This window comes from Clupea harengus, chromosome 2, assembly GCF_900700415.2.
Source record: "Clupea harengus chromosome 2, Ch_v2.0.2, whole genome shotgun sequence".
Lineage (NCBI taxonomy): Eukaryota > Metazoa > Chordata > Actinopteri > Clupeiformes > Clupeidae > Clupea > Clupea harengus.
In genome coordinates this window covers 9,501,393-9,515,687 of record NC_045153.1, presented here as the reverse complement: position 1 = coordinate 9,515,687, position 14,295 = coordinate 9,501,393, and the positions used below count along the sequence as shown (strand labels likewise).

The window sequence follows — 14,295 nt, the reverse complement described above, 5'->3', positions numbered from 1 at the left end:
TGAACTCCAGTGGACAGAAATTAGAAAGGATTTGTTTAAAATAACAAAAAATGCACGAAAACGGCTTGTCAATTTTTGTGGCCCGAATTGTTGGCGTGCCCTAAGGCACATGGCTTGTCTGCCTAATGGTTAATCCGGCACTGCCCTGCAAGTGACATGCAATGAACCCAGTGACCTGTTGTATTCAACATCTGAAGTAACCTTCTCAGAGTAGCGAAATAGCATGTGTGGTAATGATCCATGTTTGATATCTTGTCATTATTGGGAGCATTTTGCTTCCACCTCTGGGACTAGCCAGACATTATTAATTCACGTCACTAAATTAGGTTTCTGGCTTTTGGAAGAGAAAAAAAGAAAGTCTTATTCAAAAGGCTACTTCTTGTTCTCTATAGTCTCAAAGCAATTACTGTGGTCCGTAGTGGCACAATCACAACCTGGAACGCCATTAATATGCATATGTTCTCAGAGAAGAACATAAGGCTTTGCTTCTTGGCCGTACTTATTCAATGTCAGCGAAGCTCCCCAGGTTTTCATTTTGTAAATGGCGAGTTTCTACGTGATGACAAATTTCGTTGAGTTGGTGTCTTAAGTGCTTGTTGACCTTCCACATGGCATCAACTCTTTAGGCTCAAATTAAATAAAAAATGTATTAAAAACAATCACCCGTATATGTGAGTGGATCATTCACGTTATCTCTTAAACATTATTTCAACAATCAGTCTGCACGGTAGAATCACAGACTCGCCATTTTAGAGTACATTACAGTACTGAGGGCTTACAGCCATACCACATTGAGCACAGCCGATCTCGTACGATCTCAGAAGCTAAGCAGTGCTGCGCCTGGTTAGTACTTGGATGGGAGACCAACTGGGAACACCAGGTGCTGTAAACTGAGGCTGGGTGGGCCAATCCCTCGCTCAGTGGATTCTACTAGATTACTGAAACATCGAGAACAAGTGGATACCAAATCTGGTGGAAACTCTCTATCGATGGCCTATGCTCCACTGGAGTGAGAAGGTCAACAACAACAACAACAGTTCTGAAGAAATCTAAGGGTGATGAGCTTCTGCTCTGGTGGCAGAATATCAATAACTGTCCTTCATTACATGGAAGCAGTGAGATGTGATTGTGAAGTATAGTTCCTGTCTGACTTCACAGCGTTGTTGGTTTATGGCGCGTCTGCTGTGTACTCCAGCCCCTCTGAATCCCATTAGGCAGAAGAGGTAAATCACACGCTTGTTCTTCTGGCTCTGGCCCAAAACTATCTAACTATCTGACTATCTGTCATTCACAAAAGTTTTCTGCTTGACCGACCGAGAACTTTCTTCAGTCGTGTAGCTGTGCTTGACTTTTGCCCAAATTAGTGGTACACATGTTCTTCAACTTGAAGAGACTAAGGTGAACAACACCGAAACTGACAGGGTAAAATGCACATTGTTGAAGTACCTGATACATTTTGAATGGGAAATAAGTATGATTTTTACAAACTGTGGAGAGGGCAGACTTCGTATGGCTCTGTGATATTTATGAGGGCCATATGAAAGAATTGCATGCAATGTACAATAGCAGTCACAAGAGAGAGCTAATGTTCTTTCATTGGATGCACATTTTATAGGACTGTCTATTTCTGGCTTTTATATTTTTTTAAACCCCAAAAGTACTGATCCTTATAAGAGCTAGATTGAGGTCAGAATGCACATCTAATGATGTGAATGGTTGAGAAACAGGCCTTGTAGGCACACAACCTGTATAACCTGTTGCTAGAAAATAGGTCTAGTTCCTGAAATCTTTGCAACCTTTGCATGCTTAGAAATCCCTAATCTCTCTGCAGGGAGGTTACATGTATTGTGCTTTGTCCTGTTAGTACTTGAGGTTTTATCAGAATGCTTTTTTTCAGGCCTCTGTTCCTCAGAAGTCTCAGGTCTATTCTGTAACACTAAGAGATAGAACCTCCTCCTTCTGACAGTGTGTGATGACGTAATAGAGAGTATATAACTCCTAACCCTTCCTCCTTTTTTCTCTTTTTTTCGACGACGAGTGACAAGGATAGGGGAGAGTCACCCGGCTGCAAATGGCTGCAATACAACGTGCCATAACAAGTCTTCTGATTATCACATCAGTGACATCAGGTACACTTAGTAATATTGTTTCTCTTTTTCTTTTCTGGAAATCGCTTGAAAAAGTTTTAAAAGTAGATTTTCTTTCATTTGAAAGGTCTGTGTCATACAGGAAGTAGCATCATGTAGCCCACTACGCAGATATGTTTGAGCTGTAACAGCTCTGCTTGAAGCAGGTCGACCTCAAACAAATACTAGGAGTAAATATTCCAGATCATTCTTGTTTTCAACCTCAGAATCATCAACTTCACTTTAATTCAGGATGGTTAGGAAAGTTAGTTCTTGTCCGGAGTGCAGCGCCATCACTGTTTGGTGAAGTTGTAGCCATACTGCGTAGATGCCCTTGAGCTATGACAGCTCACCTCAGTTTTTTTTCCGGGTTGACTTCATACGACCCATGTATTTCTGTGTATAGTCAAAACCTTAGCATGACACCTTCCATATCCTTGCTTCATTTTTCATAAACTTCTTGGTAACTTAAGTTGGTTAAAGTGAAACACAAAAAAAAACGTATTTTTTTGATGGAGGTGGGGAAGTATTAAGAACTCCCGAGACAGTAAATGTTTGCACAGAACTCAGATTATGTGAAAAGTGTTAATTTTTCATCCTCTTTCTATCCCAAACATTTCCTCAGCCTTTTCAAGTGACGTGTATGGCATTATAGGTGGATCTGTGGAGCTCTCGGCAGCGCAAGTGACCAACCTAACAAATGTTGTCGCGGTTACCTGGAAACACAACAACAACAAAGCTGCAGACTGGAATGAGGGAGATGACGCGCCACTCTATTATGACATATTTGAATCTGTCACTACACTGGATATGCAAACCTGGGCCTTGAACATCTCAAACCTCCAGCCACATTTCAATGGGAATTACTCAGTGGAGCTGAACTACAAGGACTCAGATGAGACTGTGGAACTCATTATGTTCAGTGAGTAAAATGTGAAAAGTCTGAGACGATAGCGCTACGTTTTATTCTGACTGTCTGCATTTATTTGGACAGATGTAGGGGCATTTACACATACCAAATGTATTCAACTATTCTGTTCAATGGAGTGTCGATCTGTAAGTACAGATATTTTATCCGTACAAAATATCCCAAAGATTTATAAGATACACAAGGGAAGCTCATATTCCAATGGATCTCTTCTCCAACATTGTCTCCAAAATATAATAGATAAGGAAGCCATGTCAAGTTTTGTATTATAAAAAAAAAATGTAATGGCCTGAAATGTCTGACACCATCAGATGGTCATGTGTCATTCCAAAATATTGTCTTACCGCTTACACAAACTCTTAGGATTAAATAAAACTGCTTTAATGATACAGTATATTGTTCTCAAACGATGATGTGTTACTCCTTACCAGGCAGAAGAAGACAGGCATGAGGTCTCATTATGTGATATTGTAATATCCTCGTTCTTTACATGCATCAGGTATTATTATGCCAGTATGTGATATTGTAATATCCTTGTCCTTTAACAGATGCTGTTTCTCAGCCTAACATTACTCAAGACTGCAACTCCAGCAGCTGCACCCTGACCTGTAAGGCAACGGAGGACGAGCACTCTCAGTACACCTGGACAGATAGCAGGGGTGAGAGGAAGGATGGGCCTGTGTGGACTGTGGAGAACAGAGCTGAAGACCAGGGTGTGACCTACACCTGTAATGTCAGTAATCCAGTGAGCTGGAAGATTGGAACTTTCACTGTGCCGGGCAGGATTGCTTATGGTAAGTTTACTGGGTGTGAACTTTCCAGTGGATGTATTCTAGGCTGTGGGTACGTGTCCATGTGTGTATATCTGTGTTTGTGTGTCTTGAATAGTGAATGTGTGTGTGTGTGTGTGTGAAAATGGCCCGAGCCGGCCATCTCACAATGTGGGATGTAGCCTGGTAGAATGGGGTTGCAGGCACGAACACACGGCGCAGGAGACAATGGCTTCCTTAAAAATAGCTATATTGCTTTACAACAGGGTTTTTTTAAAACCCCAAAACACAAACACAAACACAAACTGAACACACTAAAGCCTATACTAGACAAGGTACAACTCTGTGCTTACAGGTCTAGCACCTTGTCCAAGCTTCCATCCAGCATGTTCAGTCTGCCCTCTCCCTCATGAAACAATGAGGTGCACCTTAAGTAAGGCCAAATTGGTCCAATTAGAAGGTAATTGGACCCCTCCACAGGGGTGGGGGAATCCGGACCCAACCATTTAGGTAGGGGAGTCTAGTCCTTCTTCCCCGTGGACCACAGTGAGAAGGGGGAGGGACTTCACCTTTTCACAGCGTGTATGTTTATATGTGTGTGAATGACAAATCAGAAAATAGTACAATGGCACTACAATAAAACATTTTATTTATGCTATATGTCAGTATTAAGTAATTTGAGAATTAAAGTATTGAATTAAAATTCTTAGGTATCATAATAGCAGTATGTGATATTGTAATATCCTTGTCCTTTAACAGATGCTGTTTCTCAGCCTAACATTACTCAAGTCTGCAACTCCAGCAGCTGCACCCTGAGCTGTAAGGCAAAGGAGGACGAGCACTCTCAGTACACCTGGACAGATAGCAGGGGGGAGAGGAAGGATGGGCCTGTGTGGACTGTGGAGAAGAGAGCTGAAGACCAGGGTGTGACCTACACCTGTAATGTCAGTAATCCAGTGAGCTGGGCGATTGGAACTTTCCCTGTGCCAGGCAGGATTGCTTATGGTAAGTGTACTGGGTGTGAACTTTCCAGTGGATGTATTCTAGGGTGTGGGTTCATGTCCATGTGTGTATATCTGTGTTTGTGTGTCTTGAATAGTGAATGTGTGTGTGTGTTTGTATGTGTGTGAATGACAAAACAGAAAACAGTGTTAAATTGAGAATGAAAGCATTATATTCAAATTCTTAGGATTGCAGCTTCATATTTACGGTATGCACTATAATTAAAATGTGTAAAACTATGTTTTCCTTTGCAGGAAAAATCTTTGGAATTGGTTCTGCTGTTCTTGTTTTGATTGGGATTGGGATTGGGATCTTCTGCTGTTGGAAAAGGAAAACTTGTAAGATATCATCTTATTCCACTGGTCTTTCAACTCTCTCTCTCTCACACACACACACACACACACACAGAGACACACACACACACACACACATACACATACACACTCTCTCTCTCTCTCTCTCTCTCTCTCTCTCTCTTTCTCACACACACACACTCACTCTCTCTCACACACACACACACACACACACTCTCTTACACACACACACACACACACACACACACACACACACTCTCTCACACAACCTGTCCAATAGGGGCACAGCAGCTTGAATGATAGGAGTTGTGCAGGAAACGTTATTTCTATGTCCCTGTTGTAGTGTTCATCATCTCACAGGCGACGATGAGCTATATGACAAGGCTAAACGTCTGTCTGACCACTACAACAGGGACATAGCAATAACGTTTCCTGCACAAACCCTATCATTCAGGGCCTGTTTTAGAGCAGAGATTGCTCAGCAGTCCTCAGTCTCCCAATTTGCCAAGATGCTGATGGTGGATTATCACTCCGTAACGTCCACCTTCGGTAAGGTGTGCACTGCCCTGCTATTGTTTCTGACATTACATGTGACGGGGCAACAGTCTAGTGATCCTTTTCCAATTTGAAATGATATTATGCAGGGCCTACTTTAACTACGAACCCTCCTCCCTACGGGCCCCAGTGCAACCGCTGGATGCATTGTCTATAGTTACGCCCCTGGCGCACATACACATTTTCTAACACAGTGCAGGTACACTCAATTAGAGCCAACAGCAAATTCACAAAATACAACCACAAATAAAAGATACATAACAGCGACTTCACGCAGAGGCTCTGGCTTAGGGGCCCCCTGAGCTCATGGGCCCCTGGGCCTGGGCCCGGTAGGCCCGTTCGGTAATCCATCCCTGCACACACAACACAGAGACTCTCTCTCTCTCTCTCTCTCTCTCTCTCTCTCACGACTCACACACACGCACGCACACACTCTCACACACACACACACTCACACACACAAACACAAACAAGCTCCTATCATTCACACTCACACATTCATGCCATGTACACTTATGCTTTAGAGTCATTTTTTCTCTTTTGTGACTTCAGGTATTTGGAATCTATCAACACCAGGAACTGAAGGTGAGCATTCGCTTTCATTAAACACTTTCACAACTGTAATAATAACTCACAGGGAACAGAAAGTAGACACAACCATGTTTTATTATACTTTACCGCCATTGAAGCTGTAGCTTGAGCCCAGTCATCAAGCGTCATGAATGGTGATGTTGCTAATGTCGAGCATTAAGGATTAATTTACTTTGATACATTTTTGCTTGTGTCACATATTGTACACATTTGATTCAATCACTAGTTGTGATGTTTTCTTTTTGTGCAGTGAAGTTTACATAATATGTCAGGAAATAACTGAATATGGTATGAGTACATTGCATGATGCCAGTGAATGTAATCTAATCAACAGTGTTTACAGTTTACTTTTTATGGTCATGAACTAGTAATACCACTACAATTGAAAAACAAACAATGTTATCATTTTGTATCGTTAAGACTGAGTGATTATTTTCTTTGGCTGTGGTTTCACTGTGCTAACCACTCTACAACAACTGGCTGATCTAGGATCTACTGCTGAGTAACGTCATGTTTAATCTCAACATGTTTCCCAAGCTTTACAGAGAACTGCAATATTTCTTACGGTTAACTGTAATCTATGTAATCTATGTACTGATCCTCTATGGAATGTGCCATTTTTGTCAGTCTACTGTCACAAATTAATTTATTTTCTATTCAGCATATTTTGTTTGCTTATTCACTACCGTATAACTTGTTATCAGTCATAACCAGCTCACCCTCATCTAACACAGTCTGTATTGTGTGAAGTACACTGACCGTAAATGGCTGCTCTAACTTGGATAATGAGATTGTCCTTTCTTACATAAAAGACTTGCTGTACAGAGATGTAGCTGGGACCTCATGCAGTGGGTTTCTGCTCAGGCTTTACTAGTTGTTGTAATTGTGTGTGTTGCGTAATACAGGGTACCCATATCTAACTCGATACTGTGTCTACTGTGTTTCCCCAGAGTTATCATGCAGTGGGAACAGAACTGATGCCACAGCAGAGAACGGTGATGCCGTGGGGATAAAACGTAGCGAATTACAAGAACTACTCGGCCAGACAAGAGGTAAGATTTCAACCACAGCCAAGTCCGATGATTACCATTGCCATGGATACTCGTTTAGTGGCATAACCAATCGATGAGTGTTCAGAATACTATTATTCATGTAAACATTGTCATCATCTGGTTAACATAATATCCTTTAATTTCTCTTTACATAAGAGGAATAAAACCTTAATTATGCATGTTTTTCTGTGAATGACTAGGTATTTGTTTGTGTTTGTACTGTATATAAAGTACCGTGCAAAAGTTTTAGCCACTTGTGGAAAAAATGCTGTAATGTTAGGATGCTTCCAAAAATAATAACATGAATATTTTTACTTATCAAATAACAACATACAATGTGCAGTAAACAAAAAAGTACTTTGTCTTAAAAACAGCATCAATTTGGCTGTAGGTATTCTTGGACAGTTTTAAGGTACTTATTTAGACTGTCTTGATTCTTTCTGTCTGTTTCTTCATGTAATCCTAAATTACACTGGTTTCTACCAGTTCTGTCTAATGGTTTTATTTATTTTTATTACTTAGATTTTTTTAAGTTTTTCTGTGAAAGACAATGGTACTGAACAACCATACAAGTACAAGTTAAGTGTCGGCACGACAACATTCATTTTGTACAACATATTATTGTGACATTCGCTACAGCATTCATAGGCAAGTATTTACATAATATACAGCAGCAGGAAGGACAGATTCCATTTTGTCCATCTTCCGAGATACAAGTAATTTCTCAATCGTAATACAAAGGTTAGTCTCTCATGGATCTCCTTAATAATATCTAACCAATTATCTACAGTAGGTAAGTCGGTTTGTAACCATTAACGTGTGATTGCTTTCTTTGCTGCTGCCGTCAATATTTTCAACAGGTATCTATCTTTCTAGTTAGTTCTTCTGGCATATCGCCCAAATAGATAATGATCTTGGAATTTGCAAATCTAAAATTTGTTGTATAGTTTCCCAAACACTCTCGCAGAACTTATCAATCTTCGGGCAGGCCCAAAAGATGTGGCACTTCCCCACAACCCCTCCAACATGCATGTGTCAGTGATGTTTGATGTGATTTTAATGTAGGCGTGATAAAAAATGGACAAGGTTTTTCCAACAAAATTCATGCCAATAAGATGAGCAGGTAGTCGAAGACATATTTTCACGTATCTTCTCCCATTGTTGGGGGGGTATTCTTTCCTGTAGTTCTTTTTCCCATCTCTCTCTGATATCATTTGTGGAGCTCCCTTTTCCCTTAACTATTCCCTGGTAGAGTCTTGAAGTTACTGACTTAGAACCACTGGTGTTAGTCTGTGTGATCAACTGTATTATGTCATTAGGTTCAGTATTTGCTTCTTTTTTACCCATTTCTTTTAAGAAGTATTGGGGTAGCTGTAAGTATCTGGAAAAAATCTTGTTTTTCTAAATTGTACTTTTCTCTTAGTGTCTGAAAACTGTGTTGTCTTGTATCAATCTGCAAAAAGCTGTGATTCCTCTATTCATCCAAAATTTAAACCTGGAGTCCATACTGTTTGGAACAAAATCTGTATCATATGAGACCCATCTGAGTTATTTTATCTGTTACGTGCCGGCTCAATGCACGAAACATAAAGGGGAGGCCACGCAGAATTTATGATAATAATAAGTTATTTATTAAGGGTTACAAATATATATTTATCTATTAATTATAGGCAAACGTGTGGTGAATGCCAGTGTTGTGAAGAGAAACAAAAAATGTAATGTAAAGTAATGGTAATATAAACAAACAACGACGATAATCCAAAACCAACGACAATCCAAAACCAACGAGTATCCCAAATCCAATCTCTATCCAAATCCAACGACCAATCCAACGCTCTCCCGATGTCAGGTCTGTGCTGTTTTTGTCCGTGCTTTTACTTGGTTTCCCTTTCGTTCTTTTATGTTACTCCCTGTCTGCCATTGTTTCCTTTCTGTGTCTAGTTCCTGTGCTTCCTTGTTCCCGCAATGTGCTTTCCTGTGTTTGTTTGTTTATGCCATGTGCCCTCTTGTTGTTGTCCGTGTCTCCACCCCTCACCTGTTCCCAAGTTCCTGTGTGAGAACTGCAATATTTCTTACGGTTAACTGTAATCTATGTAATCTATGTACTGATCCTCTATGAAATGTGCCATTTCAACTAACATTTACCTCTCCAAGTATATTGATTTTAAGAGTCCCACCATTAACGATCTAAAACAAGACAAAATCTAACAACAAAGTGTTTGTGGGGGGGGGTGGCTGTGAGGGGTGTCCTGGTTGTGGGGATATCGCCACTAAAATATGTTGTACAATCTTTTTTTTACATCCAGACGCATCAAATAGAGTCCATGGGCATGCTACAAATGCAGAGAATGGTGATGCATCACATGAAGTGGTAATTAATCTGCATGGTAAGATCTCTCAAAATGGTGCCTAATACACCTGTTGGTATCTACAGTATGTGCTGGTCCTCCATTCATTATTGTGCATGGAACCATTGTACGTCTTCATTCTTCAGTGCCACATAAAAATGTATTTAACATTTTTATTCAGGAAGGCATTTCTGGCCTTGTGTTAAATCTTATGTTAAAATGTTTAAAAAATTTAAATTATGCTTATGTTAACTAATTTTTATTTTATTGTATTATTATAGTTAGTTTCTAATATGTTGGCACTCTGAGATTCTTCTGAATGAAGAGTGCATTACAAATCAAATAGAATTATTATTATTATTATTATTATTATAAAAAGGATATTGTACTGAGGAGATTATGTGTGTGTGTGTGTACACAATGTGTTAGATGTACCAGAAATGTTTTCACTATTATCAAAAATGTCAATCCTTTTAATCACAGTTCATCTAGCATGTAAACCAGACGGAACTGTGTTTGAGTCACAAAGTGTACTGTTAGTCTACTGTGACAAATTAATTTATTTTCTATTCAGCATATTTTGTTTGCTTATTCGCTACCGTGGAACTTGTTGTCAGTCATAACCAGCTCACCCTTATCTAACACAGTCTGTATTGTGTGAAGTACACTGACCGTAAATGGCTGCTCTAACTTGGATAATGAGACTGTCCTTTCTTACATGAAAGACTTGCTGTACAGAGATGTAGCTGGGATCTCATGCAGTGGGTTTCTTCTCAGGCTTTACTAGTTGTTGTAATTGTGTGTGTTGCGTAATACAGAGTACCCATATCTAACTAGATGTGTCTACTGTGTTTCCCCAGAGTTATCATGCAGTGGGAACAGAACTGATGCCACAGCAGAGAACGGTGATGTGACCCCAGACCTCACTTCTCAGCAAGACAGTAAGACACCCATCGTATCAGCCACATCATAGGCCTTCAGATCACTATTGCTCCACTAAACGTGACAAGAAAGGTGTGTGTGTGTATTTGTGTGTGTGTGTGTGTGTGTGTGTGTGTGTGTGTATGTGTGTGTGTGTGTGTGTGTGTGTGTGTGTGTGTGTGTGTGTGTGTGTGTGTGTGTGTGTGTGTGTGTGTGCGCGAGCAGGCGTGAGTGCGTGCGTGTGTATGTTTGTATTTCTGTATTTCCTGAGTAAATGACTCAATCTAACGTGTACACATCATAAATACCAATTCCCATATCTTACACTTTACCACAACACATAAGAAGATACTAACAAGAAGCACTCCAAACTACTTGATGATTTTGCGTTAATGTGTCGGTTTTCAGAGGTAGTGTTAAAAAGGTAGAAATGGTGATGTATCAGATGGATTATCTAACCTGATAATCTGGTGAGATACCCTATGATCACAATGATGATGATTTTTTTCAATTTAGAGGCAATGTTACAAAGCTGAGTGTGTGTGTGTGTGTGTGTGTGTGTGTGTGTGTGTGTGTGTGTGTGTGTGTGTGTGTGTGTGTGTGTGTGTGTGTGTGTGTGTGTGTGTGTGTGTGTGTGTGTGTGTGTGTGTGTGTGTGTATGCATATATGTTTTCTACAGCAAAAGAGGAAGTGCCAAAGCTTGAGACCTCTGAGGTGGACGTGGATTATGGGGAAACCCCAGATGATGCCAACGCACCCTTCTTTGATAAAAATGTTATCTAGGTGCTTTCCAAAGACCATGCTGGTGTTTTCAACTCTCCATCTTCTCTAACATTGGACATAATCACGTTCAAATCAATACAGAAACAACTATTGAAGGATTTTATTTATAAGCCTGAGACTAGATGGTAGCCTGTTACAATTGTATTCCCTAAAGAGTAATATGTGCTGGTCACATGTCACAGAAGTATTTTTGGCTGCTCTGTTCTCAGGAATTTAAATTGTTTTAATGGTCCTATGATCCAATGATACTGATACTAACACAGTACTGACTGGCATTTAGAGACTGTATCTGTTGGTACTATCAGCTGCTCTTCAAGCTGGCTTGAACTGTGACGTAACTATGCTGACAAGCTGTCAATCAACTGGCCATCAGCTTGTGAAGACTTTGTGAAGGAAAGAGGAATCCCCACAGTGGACACTGTAAAAGACTTTCTTTCACTTTGTGTGTGAAGACAAAACGTGGCCATTTGTTGGTCTGCTGCTGTTCTGCCATTGTCCACATTTAGTGTCATAATGTTATTACGGTATATGAAGTATTCTCTGTGCTGAGATCAAATGAAGTTTTGTACCTGTGTTGTGCAGCGAGGCAGTCAACACTCCGATTGCGGTACAGACTGTTCGTAACTGTGCTTTTTGAGTGTTGTTTTTACGGGCTACATGTGTTTTTTGTTTACATTCTGATCATGTGGGGGTGGTCATGTGCTTTCCGTTTTTGTTTTGAAAAGCCATGTGGCTCTGACTCCACCCTGTCCTTTGTTTGGTTTCCCGTCATTCTGTGTGCACACCTGATTTCAGTTTGTTGCAATTGGTTTGTGGGTATTTAAGCTCGGTGTGCCTTTCAGTCTCTGCCAGATCGTGCCAGTTATTTACCTGTACCTTTCCAGTGTTAGTAAGTCTGCCATATCCTGTCTGCCTGTGTTTTTGACCTTTTGCCTGTTTCTTGACCTGACCCTGTTGGATTCTGTTTTGGATACTTCTGCCTTGAACTCTGTTTGGATTATTGGATTTTTGACCCTTGCCTGCCTGTTGACTACGATACTGCCTTTTCCCTCTGGATGGTTGCCTGTTAACTTTATTAAAAACTCTGAAACTTGAGCTGTGTTGTCTGCAAGTGGGTCCTTCACTACTGAGAGTCTTAACAACAGACTAGTGGCCTTATTCGGGCCGGTGACCAAGACTGTTAGCTTGCCATTGTTCCAGTCAAGGTCAAATCCCAAAAGAGCCAAAGAATAATTGAAACCTATGCCTTTCTAGACCAAGGGAGTTCAGTACCTATGCCTTTCTAGACCAAGGGAGTTCAGTGTCTTTCTGTACGGTGGGTCTCATGGATAGACTGAACTTCTCTGGGAGAAAAAACAAAGATTCTCCTGCGCACCATGGGACAAGAGAACGTTGTGGATAGATGCATTGTGTCAGGCTTGGAGATAGCTGGATTGAACACACACACACACACACAACAAAAGGAAGATGATGATCAATAATGGACTCTGAATGCCTTGCATTGTCTCATTTGGATTGTGTGATGTATTGTAATTATTACTGTGTAATGACTAATAATTAGGGGCTGGAATGTTGAGGTCAAATGACGTTTTGTACCTGTGTTGTGCACTTATGTGGTTGCTTACGGTAATTCGGTCACATGGTGTGGATGGCGGTAGGAATCACAATATCACCTGCTCACTCACTAGTGTTTGTGAATGAATGGAAAGGGGGTGATGGGGGAAGCCTTACTTTGCTGACCGCCTTTAAAAGCTGTTTCTAACATCGCTGTGAGTATGCTGTGAACCTGTGGATTTAATCACTGTCTGTGAGCCTTTTTGATACCTTGAAGACAAATGGCCACCAACACTCGGTATGCCAGTGTTTTTATAGAATTAAAAACAAGTAGGGCGTTCATTTTATTTTTTCGAACATGATGTATTTTGTACAGAGTACAGGTTGAAAGCCTAGAAGAAGTGAGGAGCGTAAACATAGTTCATGCCTCATTGAGCTTTGCAATGTGACTACTCGCATGTTATGGTATATGTTTTATCAGTATTCATGGTTCCTGGGAGTGAGGTCATGATCTCAGAATTCTTTCCACCTTGGCTTGCTTAAAGGAGCTACAAACAACAACAACAACATTAACAACAACATAGCCTCTTTCACCTTTCTGAGATCAAAATGGTTTGACAGTGCTGGTATTGGAACCTTCTCTATTTTCCTTATGGTAAGTTGGCCCAAACATTTAAATTAACTATTTAGCTCAAGTGGGTCTAGATTTTGGCCAAAACATGTTGTTTCGATTACCCCTGATTCTGAGTTGATTCAGTATTAACAGCAGTCTGATTCATTTACAATGTTGTCTGGAACTTTACAATCTAACCTATGATTTTTTTTTGCTCAATGTTTATTCCTCTGGATATGAAATTATTAAGCAATACAAGGAGATGCGAAAGATGGCAAAACCGCCAAACAAGCTTCTGAAACACACAGCAAAAACTTTACAGACGGGATGAGTGTGCAAGAATAATGTGTAAATTCATTCATAAAGGGTAAAGACATTGTTTCTTTACTGCCAGTGGAGTTTGGGAAAAGGCTTATATATCAGCTTGCACTGTTAGTGGTGAAGTAGGACGTGTAGCAGTCCCATAGTGGGACTACTGTAATTACAAAAAAGGACTCTAGAGGGCGTGCTGGACCTTTGCTGCTCTCATAGCAACCAGGAAGGAGCGGTAACTATAAAGTGTTGCCAGAGTTTTGGTTTTCATATCAAGTTCATTTCAAATAAATAAATCTTTGAAATTGGGTGATGATTGCCGAAATTGATTTTGCCAAAGCCCAGATAAGACATAACAAAGTAAATATAGTTTAACCTGCACGAACTTAACAATATAGTACTATACTTGCATCACAACACATGGGA

At 40.3% G+C, this 14,295-nt stretch overlaps 1 protein-coding gene and 1 pseudogene across 1 annotated transcript; both read left to right on the top strand.

The window, feature by feature from the left end:
* The first annotated feature begins 773 nt into the window (after positions 1–773).
* On the top strand, positions 774–892 carry LOC116218805 (annotated as a pseudogene).
* A 2,253-nt stretch (positions 893–3,145) lies between these two features.
* Positions 3,146–12,728, top strand: LOC122133331. The gene is made up of 9 exons (XM_042709307.1): positions 3,146–3,182; positions 3,603–3,848; positions 4,584–4,829; positions 5,081–5,164; positions 6,248–6,280; positions 7,237–7,338; positions 9,645–9,725; positions 10,547–10,627; positions 11,287–12,728. Exons 1-9 carry the CDS (start codon positions 3,146–3,148, stop codon positions 11,388–11,390), a joined length of 1,014 nt encoding a protein of 337 aa, XP_042565241.1. The 3' UTR covers positions 11,391–12,728.
* The last annotated feature ends 1,567 nt before the right edge of the window (positions 12,729–14,295 follow it).